Here is a 26147-nt window from a genome sequence, read left to right on the forward strand (position 1 = left end):
TTTCCAAAAACCCATTCGGAAATGAAATGATTAACCCTGACAAGATCAGGCGCAAGACACTCAGCGGGCTTCTTCTTTGTTTTTTATTTAAATTTAAGTTTCGATACATTCAAATATATGGTTTAAACACTCCAAAAGATGGTAGCTCCGTTCCCAATCTGTCGTATCATGAAGAAAGTAATTTAAATTGTAGTACCTTTATAGGTAACAATTTAACTTTAACAAGTCTTAACAATTAGTTCGAATTTCGTAAAGATAGTATAATCATTCTTTACGACCTGTTTGACGCTAGACATATGCAGATCATACAGTAATTATGTTATAAGTTGTAAGGTGTATATAAAATGTTTATCGATTCACCTTTCAACCAGTAAATTTAAAGAAATTCTCTTCAAAAAACCGCGGCATGAAATAATTTGTGCGAAATAAATTTGCCATCATAAATAAAAATTCAAAACATTGTTGTTATATATTTATAACTGTAAAATATATATTTCCATTCATAGTTTAAATATTTTTTAAGCATTACCCATACAATATTTCGATAAGTGTTCTTTTTATCACACAAGAGTGTGGCCGACCAAGAAAAATCATCAAAAACGAACATGTGAATTCTAAAACCAAAAAAAAAAATTAGTATGTGGCGGGCGATGTTCGAACCTGGAGTTCGTTGGTTTGGCCTATTACGCCACCAATGCATTTGTTTTAAAAGGATGCGGATTACTTACATTTACAATAACACTTATTAGTTTTTTAGGGTTAGCTTAAGTGTTAATTCCGCCAATATTTGTTTTAAAACAATTCGACACGTGTTTCGCCTCTACACGAGGCATCCTCAGGACGTGTTGTCTCGCCAAAATCTGGCATGAGAGTCAGAAAAAACAAATTGGCGAAACACGTGTCGAATTGTTTAAAAAACAAATATTGGCGGAATTAACACTAAAGAAAACTTGAAACCATTCCTCCAAATATTAGCATTACAAGACTCGATCATTTACGAAAACGACATCCGAAAAGTATTCAAACATCGCGTACCGTTCGGATATTATTCAAACAGAAATGAAAACTTCCCTCGCTTGTTACCGTACGAGTATGACAGTAACAGTTCTATCAGGGAGTCATACGAACTCGCAACTCGTGTAGAACTTGGACATCGCTAATCAGAGTCTGCAGCTCTCAACGTCCAATTTAACGGTAACTTGAACAGTTTCTAGAATTGATCATGTAGATTTATTTATTCACTAGCATTTTGTTAATTGCGATCTATATAAAATACTGTAGGAAAAATATATGGTAAACCTATAACCTCAATTTGTAGGGATTTAGAAATTATTATTTTTCTTGTGCGGGTGTTCTGTTATTTATTTATTTATGTTATTGGAGAATCTACAGCTGAATTACAGCGACAAATTGAAATATATTCATAACACAGACTTATAGAATACAGAAGTATTCAGAATATTGAAAATAGTTTTGAAAATTCGTAAGTGCACGCCTCATAATCTCATTTTCAGTAAAAGTGTACACAAGTACTCGTTCTCAAGGCATAAAGGCATTTATTTTCTCAAAATTGATTCCTTTAGAATTCTTTTTGATGTCATTTCTTATACAACTACTACCGCTTCGGAAACAAATGGCGCTCTGAGAGAGAAGAAGCGGCGCAAGAAACTCTCCCAGCATTCTTTTTTTTGCGTTCTTTTCAATAAAAATATACAATATTGTACAGTCGCTATAAAATAATTACAATCTAGTCCCAGGCTGTCCGATCATTTAGATATTCAGCAGTGGAGTAATAGGATTTACGACAGAGCCATTTTTTTATAAAACATTTAAATTTATTTATAGATAATGCCTGAACAGTGGCTGGGACTTTATTGTAGAAGTGTATACATTTACCCTTAAAGCTATTATGTATCTTATGAAGCCTTAGAAGGTGCCGTCGAATTGGATGGTTCTATATATATTATTTATATAGTATACGATAAGTATGGGTACCTTCAAAAAAAGCGCGTACACCTTCCTTAAAGGCTAGTAACGCTCCTGTGATTCCTCTGGTGTTGCAAGAGAATGTGGGCGGCGGTGATCACTTAACACCATGTGACCCGTACGCTCGTTTGTCCTCCTATCCATAAAAAAAATACATTATTGAAAATTTTAAAAGAGTTAAGGAAATCCAAGTCTAAAATATGCCATATCTAAAATTGCAAAAAACCACCATCTTTAAATATTGTCAGCATAATTGTGAACTTTTTCAAACGTATTGTAACAAGTGTAATCGATGTCCAGTAGTATCTAAGTTTTAATATAAATGATAAAACGATATTGAATTAAACTTTACTTTATATAGTAAAAAAATTCAAATTCCGCCATAAATTCATTTATTACTTAAGTATCTTCGATACAACTGTTCCAAATGAAAAATTCTTTATGCAATATCGAATGTATATTGGAAACTCAAGTGAGCTTCGAGTTATCCAATAAATTCTTACGCACAGGCAGAATATTTTGCGGTTTTTCTCGAAATCATACGGCAATAAAGTGCAGGTAGTTTTTGTTACGGAACTAGGAATTTCTAAAAGTCAAGTGGGCAATTAAAGGCCTTTGGCTTAGCATTCTTTTGTAATTTTTTGTTCTTTGTGCATTAAGTGAAGAGGGTCGGGCACCGCTTTTATACTAAAGTTGACGGCAGCTTAGTTTTGAGTTTAGTAGCTTTCAACCCTCGCGGAGGTGCGGTCGCATCGCCGCTCCCGATATTATCGTGTGCGATGCCTTATGTCAGTGAAGTTTTTGGTTTTTCGTATCATTCAATTAGATTGGAATATGTCTGGAAATGTTGATGTGTGTAACTTGTTTAAGTTTACCTGTGTAACTTACGCATCAAAGTTCATAATTATTAGCCTCGTTAAATAAAAAATGCGGCGATCTTTAAGGTTTTCAATATGCGTTTCGTTATTCGCAAATGTTTCGTATCGTAAGTAATGGTTTTTAATTGCTATGCAATGAAAAGTGGATTTATAAGTTGCATATTCAACATAAATACAAAAGTGAAAAGGTTGATTTTTGTATAAATTTCTGTTATTATTTATGATGTTTTTTCTATAATTTTACTGCATTCGAAGCAGCTTAAATACACAATCAGCATAATGAGCAAAATAGACATTTTATATCAAAACCATTTCATGAAAGGCTATATTCATTAATCAAATAACCCAAATTGAAGTGAATGCATAAACATTTTAATTAATTTTGTAAAAGCCTTTGAATTTCTATCATTAAATAATTTTGTTTTATTTTTCGGTTTTCTCTCAAAAAATATTTATGATTATTGTGTTTTTCTTGCCAAAAATCCTGGGAAATATTTCAATTATTTTTATTAAGTATAGTATAAATAAATTTTTACATTCGGAGTGAATAATGATATTTAGTTTTTGTAAATGTCTTCAATTATCGAGCTAAATAAAGAAAATGAATTTGTCACTTCATGTTTGATATAAATAAAAATAGCTGTTTAGTTATACTACAGAGTAGATAATCATATGAGTAAGTTTAAATATAGAGTCCAAAGAAGATGTAAAGACAGTTAAGGAATATCGAATATTTCAGCGACTTTGTCATTTCGACAGGATGGATCAAAGTCCATTGACAAGATGTCAATTTCAAAATTGGAATTATAAATCCCGCCTCAAAGCTTAGCAGAACAGCCAGAAATTCGTCGAGACTTTTTGAAGTTAAAACTTTTTAGGCGGGCTGAGCTCTTTATTTTATGGGTACTGAATGAGACTGAGATGTCACGCATGGCTACGTTAAAAGTTGACTCGAGTTGTATTTCGTACGATTTACCTCGTGTGGGCAGACTTGAGCAGACACCGTTTTTTTTAAGCCCTTATTCATATACTAGATTCTTCTGCATTTAATTTTTATATCGTGCTCTCTTGGTTACATAACATTTAAAACAAATTATCTATTAGTTTGCGTCATTGTATAATATTGAACCGTCTTCACGGACGATTATGTGGTAAGCACAAATCTCCGTACATTAGTCACAAAACGTATTTAAAAGAGTTTCATATGACTGGAGAAATGTTGGATTCATCCCTACAAATTTTGATATCAATGTTCTGGGATAACTTCTGGGATTTAAACTATCTTCTGGCCTTTACAGGATTTCCATACAAAAAATTGTAATAGAAACTACCTATAACTTTCCCATATATAACAAATTCAAATATTTTTATTCAAAATAGGATGTGACATCACTAATTGAAAGTCATCCACCTCCAAAACGAATGCCTCAACCTGAGAAGAATGGGCGCAACAAATTCAGCGGGCTTTTTTTTCATCAAAAAAATATGTATTACAAATTAATATTATACAATTAAACTTGTTATTTAATAGCCTGGTGCCGATCGCTCCATTCTCAATCTGTGGTATCATTAAGAAAGTCATTTATGTTATAGAAACCTTTACAAAACAATTGTTTTTTATCAATTCTTTCGAATAATTTAATACTTTTGTTTTGAACATTTTCTGGGATCTTGTTGTAAAAGCATATACATCGCCCCACAAAAGACTTACTAACTCGACTTAGCCGAGTAGTAGGCATTATAAGTTTGTGCCTGTTCCGAGTGTTAACATTATGGTTATGACATTTTTGTAACTATAACCCATAATATAACCTTTGTTTCATCAGTACGTAAAAAAACATATTTTGTGTACATCCTTTAGGTACTCGAAAACAAAGTAAACTGGACATTATTTTAAAAGCAAAACCCAGAATGAAACTGTCACACGAATAAATGAAATCATAAAGTATGTATCACTCGATCAGATTAACACTATGTTACTTTCATTTCATTTGCAATCTCTTTGATATCGTATTTTAGCTGTGCGATGACATTTTTCGCTGAAAAATGACAAAATACACATTGTAATGTTTTAAATAACATTAATGTAATCAGAGATTAGACTAGTTATTTATAACTAACTAACTGTATAGCCGAGTGGTTAGCGATCCTACCTACTAAGCTGGAGGTCCCGGGTTCGAATCCCGGTAGGTGCAAGCATTTATATGATGAATATGGATGTTTGTTTCCGAGTCATGGATGTTTAAATGTATTTATGTATGTTAATGTGTATGTTTATATGAATTTATGTATGTTTAACTAAGTATATTGCATTAAATATATCGTTGTCTTGTAACCCATAAAACAGGCTATATATGCTTAATTTGGGGCAAGATAATTTGTGTAAAAAGTGTGTCAATATTATTATATTGTTATTATAACTATAACAGTGTACAGACTAGCCCCCGTATTAATAAAAGTCTGCTAACTTAAAGCATTGCTAATTCTCACTCTGTCTTCTTCTATTGACCTAAGTCAGAATGAGAAAAAACACTCCTAAGCGGCTGTTTTAAATAAATAAATAAATTCTTTATTTTGCTAGAAAACATGTAACAATGGGTGTAAGTAGTTTTAATGTATCAATGTTATCGGCCATTTCTGGCATGCAAAATTACTATTAACAAAATTCTAGTTATTATTATAATTGATTAACAAACTCTATATTTTAAGCACTTAGGTTAATTTAAATTATAATTATTATTTTAAATGTCATTATTTAAAGACTAGAATTAATATATATTTTAAAGTCAATTTAATTTAACCTAATGTGTCAACATTTCATTTATGGAATAAAAACATTTATCTATAAGCCATGTAAAAAGATCCTTTTTAAATCGTTGGACGGGTAATACGCGTAAGCTTGGAGGGAGTTTATTAAATATTTTTATACACATGACATAGCTACATTTTCCGTAGGATGCATTATGAAATTTGTGTGCAATCACCAGTCTGTCACCGTTTCTTGTATTTCTCGGATAAATATCTCTTGCTTTTGTAAATAAATGGTCATGTTGTTTGACAAAGATACATATTTCGTATATATAAATACAGGGAAATGGAAGAATACGTAATTCTTTAAACAGTGGTTCACACGAATCAAAGTAAAAAGCTCCTGTCATAGCTCTTAAGCATCTCTTTTGGGCCATGAAAGCCCTATTAGCCTCGCTAGAGTTTCCCCACAAGATTAGTCCATATCGAAGTACTGATGCGACATAACCATGATAAGCTGCCAGGACTGTACTTTGTAAAGCCGTTTTACGCAATCTATATAACACATAAACATATCTATCAATTTTTTGGCATACCATGTCTACATGCTCTTTCCATTTTAGATTTTTATCTAGAAGTACTCCTAAAAATTGAACATGCAAAGCTTCTTCTATTTGGGTATTTGTATAATTTATCTTAAGGCTATAGTTATTAGAGCGGTTACTTAAACTAAATTTTAAGTTAGCGGACCATTATGAATAAAGGCGTAGATCTTTTGTCAAAACTTACAAACGCATAAATTTTATACACAACATTTTAAGAAGTGAAGTAAGATATATATATTCCCCTGGCACATTCCCTATTTGGGGTCGGCCCTCCTGATACAAGATACTCACTGTTTGCGTTCTTGGGTCATTGCTGGCGTTAGGCCTATCATCGTCATGTCTTTGTTAACAGTTCTAGTCCAGGTAGTTGGTGGGCGGCCTCTGCCTCTCTTTGCCTCATCCATATCCATCACTCGTCTCGTCATATGGTGTTCGTCCCTACGCATTACATGCCCTTTAAGAAGTGCCATGTGGAAAAGTTTATTATTATTTCAACCCCCTTATTCATAATGGTCCGCTAACTTTAAACAGCCGCTTAGGAGTGTTTTTTCTCATTCTGACTTAGGTCAATAGAAGAAGACAGAGTGAGAATTAGCAATGCTTTAAGTAAGCAGACTATTTTGAATAAGGGGGCAAGTCTCAGACTAAGATATTGACGACCCTAACAGCCCAGTGGTTAATTAGTTAGAGATTCGAATCTCTGTAGGTGCAAACATTTATATGATGAATATGGATGTACAAATCCAAAGAAATTCATATCAAACTATTTTTGAGATATATTTTGCACTAATCAAGAAAGAAAATTCGAAGAAAGTAATCAATGAATTATAATACAAATGATTTAAGTTTTCTTTAGTGCTAATTCCGCCAATATTTGTTTTTAAAAAACAATTCGACACGTGTTTCGCATACACGAGGCATCCTCAGGACGTGTTGTCTCGCCAAAATCTGGCACGACACTGAAACTTTGTCTCGTGTAGAGGCGAAACACTTGTCGAATTGTTTTTTAAAAACAAATATTGGCGGAATTAACACTAAAGAACACTTAAGTCATTTGTATAATTATGGATTTCCGCAAAGTAACGCCTAATTCAATAAATGAATTATAATATAAATCCATCATATAAATGACGTAGATCTTGATCAAATAGATGTTCAGATGCATTTAGAACATCCAGCGGGAGTTGAGAATGCAATTTACTGCAGCCGCTGTATTTTATTGGTTTCTGATCCTTCAGAGGATTAAAATATATCGGGTTAGGACAAAAAAATAGCTTTTCTCCCAGCTCTGGTGTCTCTGACCTTTAGACTTAAATATTCTACTATGTAAGGAGTTACAACGAGCGAATATGTTTAAATAAAAAGCGGCCAAGTGTGAGGCGAACTCGCCCATGAAGGGGAGTGCACAGGATGCCGGCTAGATTATGGGTACCACAACGGCGCCTATTTCTGCCGTGAAGCAGTAATGTGTAAGCATTACTGTGTTTCGGTCTGAAGGGTGCCGTCGCTTGTGAAATTACTGGGCCAATGAGACTTAACATCTAATGTATCAAGATGACGAGCGCAATTGTAGTGCCGCTCAGAATTTTTGAGTTTTACAAGAATCCTGAGCGGCACTGCATGGTAATGGGCAGGGCGTATCAATTACCATCAGCTGAACGTCCTGCTCGTCTCGTCGCTTATTATCATAAAAAAAGGGTTCCGTAGCAGCAAGTAAAAGTTCTTGTAGTTCGTTGTAACTTTGATCGATGTTTTAATAATAGTACTAGATACTACTCACTAGATCTCGTTAAATGCAATTTTCGGTGGAAGTTTGCACGGTATAATGTATTTCAAATATTTTTTTTAATTTTATCATTCTCTTATTTTCTTACTTTGGAATTGTCTCTCGCGCAAACTATTCAGCTTAGAAGAAATGATGAAGAAACATCAATATCATTTTTGAATACCTAACCACACGTATAGGTTTGATGAAAAAAAAATTTGATTCCAGTTTTAAGTATGGGAATTATTTTTGTTGTTATTCATTGTTTATTTTTTCTATTTATGTTTGAAAATATTAATGCGGTTCACAGAATACATCTACTTACCAAGTTCAAACAGTATAGTTCTCATAGTTTCGGAAAAAAGTGACTGTGACGTACGGACGGACGGCCAGACATGGCGAATCTATAAGGGTTCGGTTTTTTGCTATTTGGTTACGGAACCCTAAAAATTAATGCATAGTTACCTAGTTATGTCGTAGCCAACTGTGTAGCCAATAATGTGTTCACGTTTTATTGCTAGGCGTAGCCGCGACACTCCTACATCCGATATTGAATTAGCAATATTGCCTGACCTATATCAACATATTATTATTAAGTAGCGAATAAAAGCGGGCTCGAAAGTAGTTTTACTCAAATGCAACGTGCAATGTTTTGATCAATTATCTTCAATTGTCGGCTTAGTACTTTTTCACCCATGCATATTAAATTCCATCACAGTAATTATGGCTTCCTTCATGGGCGAGTCCGACTCACACTTGGCCGCTTTTATTTAAAGTTGTTATTAATTATGACTATGATTTACTTATCGACTTATCAATTTTAGTCAATGTAATATATGACTGATACATCCAGGTTGATGGAATAACTAAAAAAAATGAATATACAATAACGTACAAACGCCGATTTTTTATGTTTTTAAGATTTATTTTTATATTTAAAAATTCGTCTATATCCATTACTTTAAGCAACCAAAGCAACTCAAAAAATCACAAAGTCTCATATCGCTATCTGTTTTGTGAAATATTATGTAAATTAAAAAAGTAATTGAAAGGAATCCATTTTCCATGAATCCAAAATGACATTAAGGGAATTCAAAGCAATTTCCTGTAACGAAACGTGGACGGACATTGGCCCGAATAGAGTTTTAAATATGTAAGTGGTACCGCTTGCAAGCATTTTATTACTAAACAGTGTAATCACATAAATATTCTCGTACGTGTGTTACGGTATTTTGTTTATAAACATTGTTTCATATTAATTATCTTTGATGTGTAGTATCTGGCAGCACAACGGCGCCTATTTTGCCGTGAAGCAGTAATGTTTAAGCATTACTGTGTTTCGGTCTGAAGGGCGCCGCAGCTAGTGAAATTACTGGGCAAATGAGACTTAAGGCGACACTAAATACCAGCTACCTTGAGCGATATGAGTTCACGGCTGCCTGCCCGCCATCTACGTAACAAAGCCAATATTTTCAAAATTCTTGGGTGGAAAATAGTTTATATGCTTACCATCCTCGTAATTCACTACTAATATGAATAAATGAACCTACACAAAAAAGTACAAGCTATAAGAATAACTTTTCTGATAGAAGTACTAAAAAATGCGTCACGCCATGCCAAAAAACTTGTTTAACTTCAAAGAAATGTGGTACTTCAAAAAGGCTCGGCAGTGTTAACTATAATCAACAGCAAGCATTAGCAACCTACAAATAAGACTTAAGGATATGTGTAACAGGATTAAGTAGTGTTCATAGCTGGAAATGCTATACTTTTCCACAAAACTGTCTAAAAACACCATGTTTGCGGGTTTTCTGCTTACTCTTCGCCTTAAGAAGAAGTGCCACTAAGAGTTTTTGGGTCTTTCAAGAACCCTGATCGTCACTGCATTGTAGTGGGCAGAGCGTATCAATTACCATTAGCTGAACGTCTCCTCGTCTCGTCCCTTATTTTCTTTAAAAAAGTTACCATTTAAAAAATTTATAAGTCATTATGTGGCTACGCGACATATTAAAATAAATAATTTTTATTAAATAAAATAATTTCCCTCTTCTGTAAGTCTTCTACATTATTTACCATACTAAAGAACCCTACCCTGTTAACTTTGCTATTTTTACCATCAATTTGTAGAAGCCTGTACATTTTTTCTTCATATATTTTCATAATTATCAAATAAAATCAAAAAGAACATGAAATGAGATGATATTTTCCTCACCCTATTTCCATTAGCTTGTAGTCTCAAAATAAAATCATAGAACTTTTTATTGAAATTGATTTTAGATGGGAGACGCTGTAACCGCATTATGTTAACGATAAAACTTTATCTGGTTCCAAAATTAATATTAGAAGAACTCACGTATCAACTTGTGATAATGAAATAAATTTATGATACTAAAAATCATATATATATATAGACAGACGCGGCGTAGGACTGTGATTTATAATATGTAGTTATATAGAGTAAACATTCTAAAATACAGTTAATTTAAATACAGAACAATTTCACGATATCTACAATCAGTCACCTAGTCTTTCCAGAACTATGTTCTTAATTATTTTCAGTTACCCAAATAATCAATATTATTAAATATCTAATAAATAATTCATTTATTATAACACTTTTAATCCTACAAAAATATTTTATTAAAATATGGTATTAAATGTTTAGGACGGCGACGTAATAAATTCTTTCTGCAGATATTTTCCGTACATTATAAAATGAACGTTCGCATCCAACATTTATAAATTATGAATGAATGAATAAATCTTTCAATTCTAATAAATTCGATAACGATTCATTTATTGTAAAAAATATTTATTCATTCGGATTAGTTATAAATAGACCATTGTCCCGGAGTCTTCACGGTGCGTGAACAAACAAGGAATAAACGGCTACGTAACAAAATATTTGGTGATAAGTGGCGTGTTCCTTGAGATCGTATAACACCTCGCTTGAAACGATTTCTGTGATTTTTAGTGAGGAGTACTTTTTTTAACAACTTATCCAACTCGGATGGGCAGCGTTCGGGAAGCTCCGTAAAATCTTCCCGTCCCAAATACCACAGTGTCTGAAAACGAAGGTTTTTAACTAGTGTGTGTTGCCAGTGATGACATACGGAACGCAGACGTGGTCGCTAACTATGGGCCTTATGAGGAAGCTCATTGTCAGAGGGCAATGGAGAGGGCTAAGCTCGGAGTTTCCCTGCGAGATTGAATCAGAAATGAGGAGATCCGTAGGAAAACTAAAAACACCGACATAGCCCAAATAGATGCGAAACTGAAGTGGCAGTGGGCAGGGCTATATGCTATATGCGGCCATCTGTAGATGGCCGTTGGGGCATTTCCCTTCCCATGAACCTACCAACGTTTCGGTTATCAAGATCTACATCCCATTTGCGCCAAGCCACTACGACTCCGCCACCAATGGAGGGGCACTGATAACCAGTGAGCTCCCCTCCCCCATGTAAGGAACTCGAATGTCGACCACGTACCGGAAGGCATAGTGTTGGTAGGCCCCGCAGAAGATGGGCCGACGACCTGGTCAAGATCTTCGGAATACGTTGGATGAGGGCAGCGCGGGACCGAGTGCCATGGCGATCTTTGGGGGAGGCCTTTGTCCAGCAGTGGACGTCTTCCGGCTGATGATGATGAAAATGATAATGATGATGACTTTTTTTAACAACATTGCCTTTACTATGAATGTATTTGATTGTTACGCTTAGATCTCATTAATTTTATTAGTTAGGTTAAAATGCCTTTTGCGTCTCATATTTTTCAACGCAGTTAATGGACGCAACAAGCAGATGACCGAACGGCGCGATAACGAAAGGGGTTGCAGTATCGTGGTCGTCGTCACACTGAGACTTTTTTTATGAAAATAAGGCACGAGACGAGCAGGACGTTTAGCTGGTGGTATTGATACGCCTTGCCCATTACCATACTGTGCAGCTCAGGATTTTTGAAAACCCCTAAAAATTCTGAGCGGCACTACAACTGCGCTTGGGACCTTAAGACAAGTAGCCAGTAATTTCACTAGCTACGGCGCCCTTCAGATCTCTCAAGTGGCTTTAATAAAACGGTGTAATAGATAAGGTCTGATTTTAAACTACATTCAATGTATTTAGAAACATATAAGTTGTAGAAATTACTAGATATTACTATATACTCTAAAATCTGTAATACCGACCGCGACGTTGAACCAGCAGCTTACGATGGATAAAATATAACCAACTATGAAATACATTTTACGGAAAGCCACTACAGCACAGTGCAAATTAATAACATTGTTAATTTACGCGCTACTTTTATATTCCCTTGAGTTTTCTATTCGAAAAATAATTTATGAACAAGCTGAATAAGAAGGCTTTAATACTATAAAAACTTAATAATACATGTCTTTACCAGTAATTTCACTAGCTACGGCGCCCTTCAGACCGAAAAACAAGAATGCTTACACATTACTGCTTCACGGTAGAAATAGGTGCCGTTATGATACCCATAATCTAGCCGGCATCCTGTGCAAAGGAGCCTCCCACTGGTAAAAAGATGGTGCCTTCGTAATCGGATTTTGGCTGTCATTATTAATTGGAAAAGGATATCCATCAATTTAAAATTACATAGTTTTACTGTTCAAGGTTTAGAGTACACAAAATGAAATTCAAGTTTTTTTCACAAGAACTTGTAGCAAACGAGACTAAGTCCCGTTTTTACCAATTATGCTTCGAACTGAGTTCAACAAAACTCAGTTTTACGTAAACAAGTTCAAATGCTAGTATCGATCTTGATTAAACACAAAGCAATTTCACCAATAACTTTTTAGAGTGTTTTGAAGTTGGTGCCAAGCCAAATGTAATAGCAGGTACCTACACTCGCCACGCGTGACTTTGAGCGAGATAGCTTTGTCTAGATACAAATAATAGTATTTTATTAATATCAAAGGTATAGGATTTGCATAAGAGGCGTATTAAACTAAATCTCTAATAAGTGATTTTATACTTTTGAGTTTAAATGTCGGTATTTTTAAACGAAGTTTTTTTATGACCATAACGACAGCTCTTGAACGCGTGAAATCAATATTGAATCTGTAAACTCGTTTACAGGCGTAACCTTAGTTTAAAGTGTTCTAATCACGTTCTACGTCAATGGTGGAATCGGCTCTTAACGGTAACAACCCTTAAACTAGCACTACAATCAAGAGACGGACGAACAACTTCGCAAAACTAATTTGTACGAAGGCGACGCAGAGAAGTTCTCGGCTATGACTAATTTATGATTCATAATGTTACGTGTCTGCACGATTTGAGTCTAGAATTTTAGCATTAAACTTGTCACATCTTAACAGAACTTTAATGCTGAGAATTTTCCTGACTTCCTCCTCCTTCCTCATTTTAAAACTCGCGTCATATAAAAGTAAAAGCTCAACATAAATACAATGTCAAAGTCAAATTAACTTTATTCAATTAGGCTTAAACTAAGCGCTTTTGAAACGTCACTACAAAGTTTTCTTTCTTTAACATATCTTCGTAAAAAGTTGAGGTCGTGAGAAAAACATACAAGAAATTCAACGGCCACTCTCTTCAATCAAATATAGTATTTTATAATAGCTGTAACGTACATAACAAAATAGATTGTAACTGTAGTTAACTGTATAAGTATAAATTATCGTATATACATTGTTTGTGTAAGACTGCTTCGTGAACATGATGGTCGTGATTACTGTCACAATAAGTACTTAATTGCATCTATGAAATAGAATGATTTTAAAAATACAATTTAAAACGATCTTGTGATGTAATATAATAATATATGTATGATTTTTATCTTTGCAACTAAATTCGAACAGTAAACAGTATTACAAAATATACCTCAAACAAAATTTTGTCATCGTTGTTAATGATGTAGGTAATAGACCCCCCTTCCTTGACTAACACGGAACCTAAATTGCATATATGACTGACATAAAGTAAGAAAACAAAGCATAGGAAATTTATTTACGTGTAGGTAAATCCAGCAGTATGTATTTTAGTTAACACAAGAATACCTGATTGAAATGGCGTAAAAATTTCCAAAAGCACTACAAATTTATTTCTGCACGAATTGAGTCAATAATACATATGTGTGAATGAACATGTTATGTCGACGAGTAACGAGGTTCGGTTGCTGTTGTTCTATTATATTATTATAATTAGTTCGTTCCTTCAAGTTTAAATGAAATACACGCTTGAACAATACTCTAATTGTACCAATTACCGCGTTGATTGCTATACAAAGCATTTATTTACTTGAGACTCGGTAAAGTTAACTTGTTGGAGAATGTGATTTGTTTCTGGTGAATGATTTATTTGGATTGTTATTAGTATCGCAATGAGGGGCTTGTTTACGATATCAGTTTTTTTTTACAAATTGAATAATATCTGGATGATTCTTTTGATGTCTCCGTTTCAAAACTAAATTCTGAGAAAGAAGAAACAAATATTCTTCTGGGCTCAATTATTTACATTATTTTGTTGCATTACTTTGCATATATTGTAATTGAAATTAATTGAAAATAAGAACTTGTAATACCATTCTGTTTTGAAAAGAGCAACCTTAGAGTTTCTTGCTCGTTCTTACCTACGAAATAAAATATTTTTGATTGGTTTTATATATATAAAGTGTTTGAAATTCAATCGAGAACTGTGACTTTTAGCGAAAATCTTAATTTATGTTGTAGGTTTACAGCTAGGATTACCGCAGATCAATGAAAGTTATAAGATGATAAAATAAGATCGATTTGACTAGAATTTTTTAAATATATTTGTTCATTCTAGTAGCCTGATGATAATTCTACCATGATTTCAATCAGAATAATTTGAAAGATAAGAAATAAAGATTACAGCAACAAACTGTATATATACAATTTTGGTTACAAAATGTTATTTTCTCTCAAATAGCATGCCATGTGCGAGTACATAATCAGTAGGTACCGGGTCTTTTGAAACAATGTTTCTTGAGTGTTTTGTTCAACAACTATTGTACAACTAAGTATGTAAGTACAGAAAAGGTCATCTAAATTCCACCAAGCTCTTAAAAGGAACGATTAACTTCACACGTGGGGATATTTTATGTTCGGTGAAAGATAATTAATACATATATACAATATTATTTATATATAAAATTCTCGTGTCCCGGTGTTTGTTACCAAACTCCTCCGAAACTGCTGAACCGATTTGTATGATATTTTATGTGCATATCGGGTAGGTCTGAGAATCGACCAACATCTATTTTTCATACATGATAAGGGTGACCCCCACCCCTAACTATATTTTTTTAATTTTTTTTGACAATTTTTTTTATTTTATTATGATTCAGCATTGAAAAATACATACAACTCCAAATTTTCGCCCGTCTACGATCTACAACTATTTTGTATCGCGATTTTTATATTATTCTGTTCCATTCACGAATCCGCTATAGGGTTGCAATATGGCAGTAGTACGATATATTTGGTAGGTCTGAGAATCGGTTGCTAATCTAGTTTTTATAACCCAAAAATTTTAAAACTAGGTTTCCTAGTATTACTTTATATGGCAATACAACGTTTGCTGGGTCAGCTAGTAATTATAATATAACTATTGTGTTTAAAGTTATAATGTTGAATGTTGAATAGGCTCTGAATCAGTACAGTTTGACGATATATCTCACTTAATTGGAGAATAGTGGATAGCATACAACACATCCATAATTCATGAAGACAACTATCTGCCATTCACATATGTTGCTCTTCCACATGTGATCATTATCCTGGGATCCGGTCTTAGGCTAAGAGCTTAATGTACTTTCAACTCATTTACGGTTCTCATTTTTAAAATGATTTAGATAGAGTTCAAAATAGTGTAGCATTCGATGCGATACAGGTTTGAAACTTTATCAACAAGCGTAATTTTTCAATGATTTCTTTTTCTTCTTAGTACTTCTAAAGTCTTAAAAAGGGTAGAATTTACCGGGATTGATTTTGTTCTAGACATTCTAGGGAAAAACACTTTTAATATGTACTTATTTTATTTGTTTTAATGTTCTGATTAATGATAATATCTTTTATATATTGTTTATAGAAACAGATTCACTTTTTGAGTTGAAAGAATCATAGACAATAGATACTAATTTTCTTTTTTAAATTCCCGATGCAAAAACTGGGAAACCGAAATTGCAATACATAATATAAATTATTGTATGTACAGATATACTTTTTGAGTCGAAGGAATATATATTATACAATATTGATACTATTATCTTGAACCACAGATTGAAACAGAGAGGTGTCATAAGTATTTTGTGTCGATCTGTATATATACCTGTATTTTAGTTTGTTTGAATACTGATGAGATGAATATGATTGCTATATCTATAACAGATATTTAGGTTAGCACCTAGTGATAGGTATATTTGGATACTTGGATTTTTTTCCTACTGGTTTTCTAGAACGACTTCTACTAGAATAAAGACAACTTACTAGAATAAAACTCTATTAGTCCTACTAACTAAAATACAAGACTACTTCTCGCGGCGTCGCCTGCGTGTTTTTTTTTTTTTATTTTATAGAACTCAAGACTGTAGAACGTAGACATGACGATTCACATATATAGCCGAGTGGTTAATGACCCTTCCTACTAAAGTAGCTACAGGTCCCGGGTTCGAATCCCGGTGGGTGCAAACATTTATATGCTGGATGTATGTTTATTTGTATTTAATGTATGTTTAAGTAAGTATATCGTATTAATTATATCGTTGTCTTGTAATCTTATTAACTATTTTATAATGTTATTATTTTTAGCTACTTTTATAACATAAAAATGCTAGTAAGTACATATTTATTCCCTTAAAGTCTAACGCAGATAGGAAAATTATAAAAGCTAATATAATAATGCAAGCACCTCCAAAATAATTCTGTATTCCATTTGTAAAACCGCAAGCCAACGAAACCTTATAACTGAATATGAGACTCGCTTCATACCGGGGCTTGTACTCGAGGGTGACATTCTTGTAAACCACACAGAATCTCTACTTGTACTATCGTTTGGGAAGATGTGTTTAAAATTTGCTTAATATAATGTACTATTGTTAATGTTAAGTGCGATTTGCAATCATAAGGTCCCCTACCACCGTACAAGATATATAACACTGTGTACTTTAAAAAAAAAGTGTGTGTGCACTTATGTATGCACGCAAGAAGTTATACTTCTTTGGCCTAACAAAGCAAAAATCATTAAAATTATTTATTCCTCGTGCTATTCTACGTTTTGCGGTGTTTCCGCGACGATACGACATGGGTACCTTCAAAAAAAGCGTGTACTCCTTCCTTAAAGGCCGGCGACGCTCCTGTAATTCCTCTGGTGTTGCAAGAGATTGTGGGCGGCGGTGATCACTTACACCAGGTGAGCCGTACGCTCGTTTGTCCTCCTATTCCATAAAAAACCGGTTGCTTTGACTTTTTTGTTACCAAATTTATAAATAACAAATACGGATGTACGGGCTTGAACCCTTTGCCTATCCTAATAATAGACGAAGAAACCTAATGTTAACTAACGTCAGAAAATCTTAGGTTACTTTAGTGTTACAGTGATAATATTTCACTCTCATCATTTTTTCATAACGCGCCTAAAGAAGTATAACTTCAAAAAATATCTTTGCATATCGGCCATTTTGGAATCATTTTTTTGGTGCTGTAGCGGCGAGAGTAAAACAAACCTCTGTCAAAATTTCAGCCTTTGCGGTCTAACTATTGCATTTTTTGAGATATAGCTCCTTAACTTACTAATAACTATAATATAACTCCCTAACATATAGCCGAATGGTTAGTGACCCTGACTACTAAGCTAGAGGTCCTGGGTTCGAATCCCGGTAGGTGCAATCATTTATATGATGAATATGGATGTTTCAATGTATTTATGTATGTTCAACTAAGTATATTGTTTTAAATATATCGTTGTCTTGAACCCATAGTACAGGCTACGCCTAGCTTAGGGCAAGATAATTTGTTAAAAAGTGTGTCAATATTATTATTATTATTAACTAGTGACGTTTGAGTATTTTTGTTGCATTACTTTACATATAATATTGCACATGAAATGATTTGTTGATTTCAAAGATTGGCAAAGAGTTTCTTGCCACTTATTCTCATTCAAGTTCAACCTTTCAGGTAGTGCTGGTAAATGATGTGAAAACTTTTGACGTTCATAAGTGTCATATGAATAAAGTGATTCTGATTAATTGATTGATATCAGTCAGAAGGACTGACAGTGAAATCCTTCTTCCTAGTGATCACAAATACTAAAACTTAAGTAAGTTTAAGTATTTAAGAAGTGAATAATTTAAGTAAATTTTGTAAAACCGTTTATTTAGTCACAGTAACTTTAATTAGGAAACTTTTTTATTAAGTTAACTTTTGTAACGGAACGGCCTCAAAAACGAATTCTTCACCTAGTGAAAACAGGGACTCTTAATTTTCCGTTCCGACGAGCCTTGAATTAAGCCTTTTAACGGCTAAAAGTAAATGAATTCCGAGATAATTGGTTCTGGCTTTATATTTTTAATTACGTGTACATACTTTTATATGCATTCTATTATTGTATTTTTACTGTAATATTCGTTAAATTAAATTATATATATACAAGTATTTACGCGCGACTTTGTCCACGTGGAATAGTTGCATTTTTGGGATACTTTGCAAATAATACACTTACAAACTGCTCTTTCCGCTGCCAGTGGCGCTCTTCTATGATGCAGTGCATATTAATTGTCAATGTGGACAGTCTCTTTAATAGTATTTCCCCACGAGCTTTAATATTCTATTTCATCCCCATGTAGGGCATAGTTTCAAAAATGCTCGAACAATTTTTTATAAATTACTACCTACTTATCAAGTGCATAAATACAAAGTTTATGGTTTTATCTCCGAAAAAGACGAATTTTTATACAAACTTTCATCACATATTTCAACCCCTCTCTTTATTTTTTCGCAATTAAACGTAGCTTATATCCTTTTTCAGTGTCTCTTTCTATTAAATTTCATCATAATCGGTTCAGTGGTTAAGGCGTGAAAGCGTAACAAACAAACAAGCACAATCACCTCATTTAGACGATTAATAATAATTAAAAAAAAATCTTATATATAAAATTCTCGTGTCACAATGTTCGTTCCCGTACTCCTCCGAAACGGCTTGACCGATTCTCATGAAATTTTGTGAGCATATTGAGTAGGTCTGAGAATCGGCCAACATCTATTTTTCATACCCCTAAATGTTAAGGGTGGTCCACACGAAATTTTCTTTTTAAATTTTTTTGACAATTTTTTTTAAATTTGTTTGATTATGAGTCAGCATTAAAAAATACATTCAACTTCAAATTTTCACCCATCTACGATCAACAGCTACTTTTGTATCGCGATTTTAATATCGGCAATACAACGTTTGCTGGGTCAGCTAGTATAGTATCTAAAATATATAAGAACCAACTACTTAAAAGTTTTAAAACTTGTTTTAAGAATTCATAATAATATCTTAAATTTGCACAATTTTCTATAAATTTCAATTATAAATCCAAAACGTAGTAGTTTTCGAAGAACAATGGTTGTCTGCTCCATTGTGAAATAATGTGGGCAATAAGGCACGAACGAGAAGTTTAATATCAGATTAATCGCAAGGAGATGAACGCATTTGAGACATATTACCGCTTAGCTTTTCAAATATCTTGTAAAATCCCGCATCAAAATGTCGTTTTGAAATAATCATGCCATCACTTCCAGACATATCGCAGTCACTGTGGAAATAAAGTGCACAATATGTGATATATTATTAGTTAAAAATAAAAATGTTAGCTTGTGTGTGCCAGCCAGTGGAAACAGCGTTGTTATTTAAAGGGGGGCCGCCGATCACAATGGGACCACTTGGATCAAACAAAACACGTCACACAACTAATGTTATGAAAACATTAGCCTTGCCGAAATCAGTTTGTAGTCTCAGCGAAGCAAACAAAGACAGTACTACATTAACATCGGTAGCGTATATAGATTCAGGAAGCCTGTTGAACTTAAGAAAAATAGAACGCAAAGCAAAGTCAACAAAAATATTGGTTAACCCTGTTTGTTCTGATAGCCTTGTGACAAGTGACGATAGCCCAATGAATTCGAGTCCGAAATGGAAAGGAAAGAAGAAACGGCTAAAAACAAAACAAGTTAAGGCTAAAAATGATGAACCCGAAAATGATGCAATGCGTGGGGATGCGAAAAAAGATAAAATTTCGATTTCTTGTTTCAAAGTTAAATACAATGAAGATAAAGATATTAAAGAGAATTGTACTAACGAGAATGTAAATAACTCAATGAGCGAATCAGATCTGACGAATATATCAAGTAGTGAAACCAAATGTGAATCGACAAGGACCGATCAAATATCAAACAGACCACTCGCTTGTGATACTGCAAGCATACTTAGAGGAAACGAGGTAAGTGCTATTGTAGATCTATGTAATTTGATTAGAATCGAAGGCGATACTAATGCATGTTCAATCTTATGGAGAATTGAGTTCATTATCAGAGGCATACCACCGGCTCAGTCTCTCCGTTCAATATCTATGCTAATGAGTCTCTGAAACATTCAGAGGGAAACCTTAAACGAACATCTCACTATTTTTGTGTTGCTTCTTAATAACGAGCAGCTATAGTTATGTATTTCATTTTGTATTATAATATACGTTTACTACTTAGAAGGCATAAGTTAAAAAATAGTAGATAAGAAAAACTAAAAAACACGCTTTTTATAGAAAACCTAACTAAAAATTTAAATTAATTTTCAAATTGAAAATTAACATCATATCCTGTCTTATAGACGACTAGCTGACCCGACAGACGTTGTTCTATTCATAATAAAAAAAACTTGAAATTTCGTAAAATCCGTTCCTAGCTGACCTCTACTCGGTGAAAAGAATATTCCTACCAAATTTCAAGTCTTTAGCTCTCATGGTTTCAGAGATATCGTGATGAGTGACTATATACGTGGAAATCTCTTATATATATAGACGATTGATGAAAATTATACAAATTAAAATGTATTGTCATCGGTCCTCGATAAATCTACGAAGTTTGAACGAAATTTGGCCGTTTAAAGTGGGTCAAAATGACGCCCAAATGAGGTTATCGGTTACAAATTAACATACATACAGGTGGAACTAATAAAAAGCGTGTAAAAATGTTAAGAATAATGAAATAAAGAATGAAAAATATGCCAAATTAATATAGTCACATGACAAAATCAATTTTTTTTGCTGTTCATAAATAAAATAAAACCTCATCGTATATCATTATTATCAACTTAACTTTATCAACGACCTATGGGTGACCATCAGTTACTTTGTAAGATGGTATTTAATAAATATCTTTCATAGTAACAGTAGTATTCTTTTACCGTTCATGTCTCGAAAATGTTTCATTAAAAGGACAATAAATAGTTTGAAAACGTTGCACCGGCAGTGGCGAGACAATAACCAAGTTACAGTGTAGTGGTCTTGCAAACCGAGTTAGCACCGTAATATAGGCGATGAAAATTGCTTATACCACGGTGGCATCAATGGAAAAGCCGTGTTGGAGAGAATTGAAAATAGATTTTAGGATCTTCCTTACCAGCAGGATATTTACCATGAGATTTTTGAGTATCCTGTTAAAAATACCCATAGTTCTAGAATACATCTATATATATAAAAATGAATTGAAGTCCCGCTAAAACTCTAGAACGGCTGGACCGATTTGGCTAATTTTAGTCTTGAATTATTTGTGGAAGTCCAGATGAGGTTTAAAAGGTGAATGGTGCTGCTAAATTAAATAAAAACAATAAAATTTGTTTTTCCTTTGATGTGTCCATACATAATTTCTATGAGAGAATTTATTGACGCACGGTTTGACAGTTCTGCTGTGAAACAATTATTTCATTACGACAGCAGGGTACATATTTTATGAAGTAATTTTTGATGTTATAATATATTATTGACAAATTCATATAAAAACATTATTTTATTTATTATATACAGAACAACGTTTGTCGGGTCAACTAGTTATGAATAAAAATAATGAATTTAACATTTATATTTGTTGGTGGAGCTTCGCGTAGATCTTGAACTTCGTAGGGCACGCTTGGCAAGAAAATACAGAAGAGAGATTTATCGAAGTGCGTTTAAAGCGGCACTATTCGCCGACTCCATTGATATTAGTCAATAAATATCTCTCTAGTATAGTGCTAAGTGAAATCTATATCCAAGATATTAATGCTATACAGGGTGTCCCAAAGTTATGGGACATGAAGGGAAAGTACCTTAAATATCGTAGATGAGGTATTTTAATGAAAGAAGACTTTATGTTATTTTTAAAAATTAGTAATTCTGCATTCAAAGATTTTCTAAAAATTACATGCCTCGTCTGGGACTCGAACCGACTTAAATGTAAAAATAAACACCCCTACTTTTATTATGTCAATCGTAAGAATGGCCAATAACTAATAACTCTTCTTGAGTAACATAGTATTTTAAAAGAAAGGAGCAACGTAAAATGTTTGAGTCAAATTTCAAGAAAGTTATTTATTGCCGACGACGACGTCCGAAAAGTAGAGATATTATCATTCCATAGATAGCATTGATTATTCGTAAATAAGTACCCACTTCATAATTAAAATACTTTATAGCATAGTTTTTTTTAGTTAAAAAGCGATACGAGAACGTGGGCGAGTTACAAACAGAATAGTGCCATATCATATCGAGTATTCACCATAAAATGATAAGAAAATCAAAAGGCAGCGGACTCATTAAAAGATTGGCGATTTGCGTAAGACAGGAGGGATCACATTTTGGGCATTTAATTAATTAATTTACATAAAAATACCCACTTAGTTGACTACTTTCTTTGAAAATACTATGTTACTTAAGAAGAGTTATTAGTTTTTGGCCATTCTTTCGATTGGCATCATAAGAGTAGAGGTGAGTTTTTTTTTTAAATTTAAGTCGGTTCGATTCCCAGACGAGGCAAGTAATTTTTAGAAAATCTTTGAATGCAGAATTACTAACTTTTAAAAATAACATACAGTCTTCTTTCAGTAAAATAGCCTATCTTCGATGTTTAAGGTACTTTCCCTTCATGTCCCATAACTTTGGGACATCCTGTATATGATCCCACTGGCGTTTCCACGCGCGATCTAAACATAGCTTCATACGAAAGTAGAGTTAAAGAACAACGGCCGTTTTCAATGACGTATCTCTAGTTACGGATACATTGTATTGCTGCCACCGTATAATGACAAGATCTTATCTATCCATAGTTATGTCTCATATAGTTATAGTCCAATGATTATGTCGATAGGTTATTGAAATGTATGCAATCGTAAAAGGATAGATTTGTCTACGTCTAGTAAGTTAAACTAAGGATAGATAGGTTATTAAAACGTTAGTCAACACAACGTTTTTTTTAATTACTTGTTACATAGCTCTTTCGCTCTTTTTTATATCACAAACAAATTTATTTTAACATGGTTGCATAAAAGAAAACAAAGCATAAAACTTTCTCAATTCATGTTTAAAATAAGTTTTGTTCCTACGGCTTGCTTATTTTAAAATAAACTTTCTTTACAAAATATTTGTATAGCTTCGGTATTTCAAGAAAAAGTTATGTTTTAATTAAAGTGACTTCACTTTAGCGTTAGCGAAAAAAAGTTTTACAAAACCCATAACATAAATATATAAGGCATGTCATGGGAAGCTCAAAATATTTAAAAAAAACGCTGTAGAACGCAAAATATTATACATTTTTTGAGTAAACAGACTCTCGTTAATAGCAGCCGATCTAATTGTATCTATAGATATATTATTGTTTGATAAATTTTCGTGAAATTATATATTTAAACCCGTTCTTCTTGTAATCTGTGTGTAATATTTTACATTTCAATACATTTTTATTTTTTTTTTGTTGACATGGCTCCCTTCAAAAAAAGCGCGTACACCTTCCTTAAAGGCCGGCAACGCTCCTGTGATTCCTCTGGTGTTGCAAGAGATTGTGGGCGGCGGTGATCACTTAACAACAGGTGATCCATACGCTCGATTGTCCTCCTATTCCATAAAAAAAAGAGAACTACGCCTAATGGGACTGTAACGGGCGTAACGCTTATCCGTTACGCGACGATTTCTATGAGACAGCTCTACCACAAGCCATATTAACGAACTAATTTAAATTCAATTATTGAATTTTCAATTCATATATTTTTATTCAAAATCACTTATTGAACGCCAAAAACTACCACCCATACAAAATAGACTGCCTCAGACCTGAGAAGAATGCAATAAACTCAGGAGGCTTTTTTTTTATAAAAATGTGGATTATAATGTAGTATCGTACAATAAACATTTACGGCCTTACAAATCAAATTGGCATAAAGTTATAACTAAGCATAAACAAAGAATATGTAAAATGTTTACAAATAGACATTTTGCTGACGAATGGCTTATTCGGACGTATAACGTTTCCCGCGTTTATTTTCAAGGCAGCATGTCATTCGGAAAACTTCAGAATTATCATTGTTTTGACAGTGTTGTCAACGACATTGTAAACATTTTCCATATTCTTTGTTTATCATCAGTTATAACTTTATACCAAGTTTATTTGTAAGACCGTTATAATTAAAAGCCTGAGGGTGTTCGCTTCATTCCCAGTCTGTGGTATCATTAAGAAAATCGTTATTTAACAATTCTTTTAAATTTCGTAACACATTTGTTTTGTACATTTTCTGGGATCATATTGTAGAAGCATATATGTCGCCCAATAAAAGACTTACTAACTTGACTTAACCGAGTAGTAGGCATTACAAGTTTATAGTAAATATATATGTTGAAAAGTGTGAACTGCATAATTTTCGCACTAGTCACTAAGACAAATATGTATGTATTTTTTAGGAAATTCTGTCAGATTCTATAATAAACTCCCCACGACCATAACAGAATTGCCTCACAAAACATTTAACACATATATAAAAACTGTTTTAATGGCAAGGGTCTGTTATAATATTAAAGAGTATATTTTTTTTATAATATAGACACACTTTTTACACAAATTATCTTGCCCCAAGTTAAGCATATATAGCCTGTGTTATGGGTTATAAGACAATGATATATTTAATACAATATACTTAAACATACATAAATTCATATAAACATACATAAATATATTTAAACATCCATGACTCGGAAACAAACATCCATATTCATCATATAAATATGCTTGCACCTACCGGGATTCGAACCCGGGATCTCTAGCTTAGTAGGTAGGATCGCCAACCACTCGGCTATACAGGATGTCATATTGAGGATGAAGATTGCATACCGCGTGTCTCTGAGACTTTCGTAATTTACTTTTTAACGCATTAGCGAGCTAAACGTTTTATGACTATTTACAAATGCTTTTATAAGTTTTTTTTTTATGATGGAGGGATGAGGCGGACAGGACGTTCAGCTGATGGTAATTGATACGCCCTGCCCATTAAAATGCAGTGCCGCTTAGGATTCTTCAAAAAACCCAAGAATTCTGAGTAGCAGTACAATTGCGCTCGTCACCTTGAGACGTAAGATGTTAAGTCTCATTTGCCCAGTAATTTTACTAGCTACGGCGCCCTTCAGATCGAAACACAGTAATGCTTACACATTACTGCCAACGGCAGAAATAGGCGCCGTCGTGGTATCTATAATCTAGCCGGCATCTTGTGCAATGGAGCCTCCCACTTTTGCCTAAATAAAAAAAAAAATTTCATTTTCAATCTATTTTGTACAGAATAAATTGCGGTATTTGCAGCGACTCTATTTTTTCTGAAAGGAAGGTGGCGTTACAATATTTTAAAACAATTAGTTATGCTTTTAAGTGATAACCCTCACTTCTGGGATTAATTACACAAATAAAATTTGAAAACAAATTTTTTTAACGATGCGGGTTCGACTCTACAGCTATTGCAGATCTAAAGAATTGTTTAAAAGCGACATCTCAAGTCAATTTCCTAATATGGATATATTGGGGTTGAGCAGGTTATCAACTGTAAAGTAGATCCTGTAGATGAAGCCACAACCTGAGAGTTGAACAAAGCTCACAAGATTTTATCAACGGTACGTACGGTT

At 33.4% G+C, this 26147-nt stretch overlaps 1 protein-coding gene across 8 annotated transcripts in view; it reads left to right on the forward strand.

The window, feature by feature from the left end:
- The window catches only part of LOC126968057 (apoptosis-stimulating of p53 protein 2), a 395431-nt gene that overhangs the window by 274607 nt on the left and 94677 nt on the right, over positions 1–26147 (forward strand). Inside the window, exon 1 of one of the 8 annotated variants that reach the window (XM_050812851.1) lies at positions 19812–20459. The exons of 5 other annotated variants lie outside the window; for them this stretch is intronic. In XM_050812851.1, coding sequence (XP_050668808.1) covers positions 19827–20459 — 633 coding nt within the window. In that variant the 5' untranslated portion in view covers positions 19812–19826. Of the gene's footprint in view, positions 1–19811; positions 20460–26147 lie in introns of those variants that run through there. 2 more of the 8 variants (XM_050812858.1, XM_050812852.1) reach the window with 2 other exon arrangements.

This window comes from Leptidea sinapis, chromosome 14, assembly GCF_905404315.1.
Source record: "Leptidea sinapis chromosome 14, ilLepSina1.1, whole genome shotgun sequence".
NCBI classification, from domain to species: Eukaryota; Metazoa; Arthropoda; class Insecta; order Lepidoptera; family Pieridae; genus Leptidea; species Leptidea sinapis.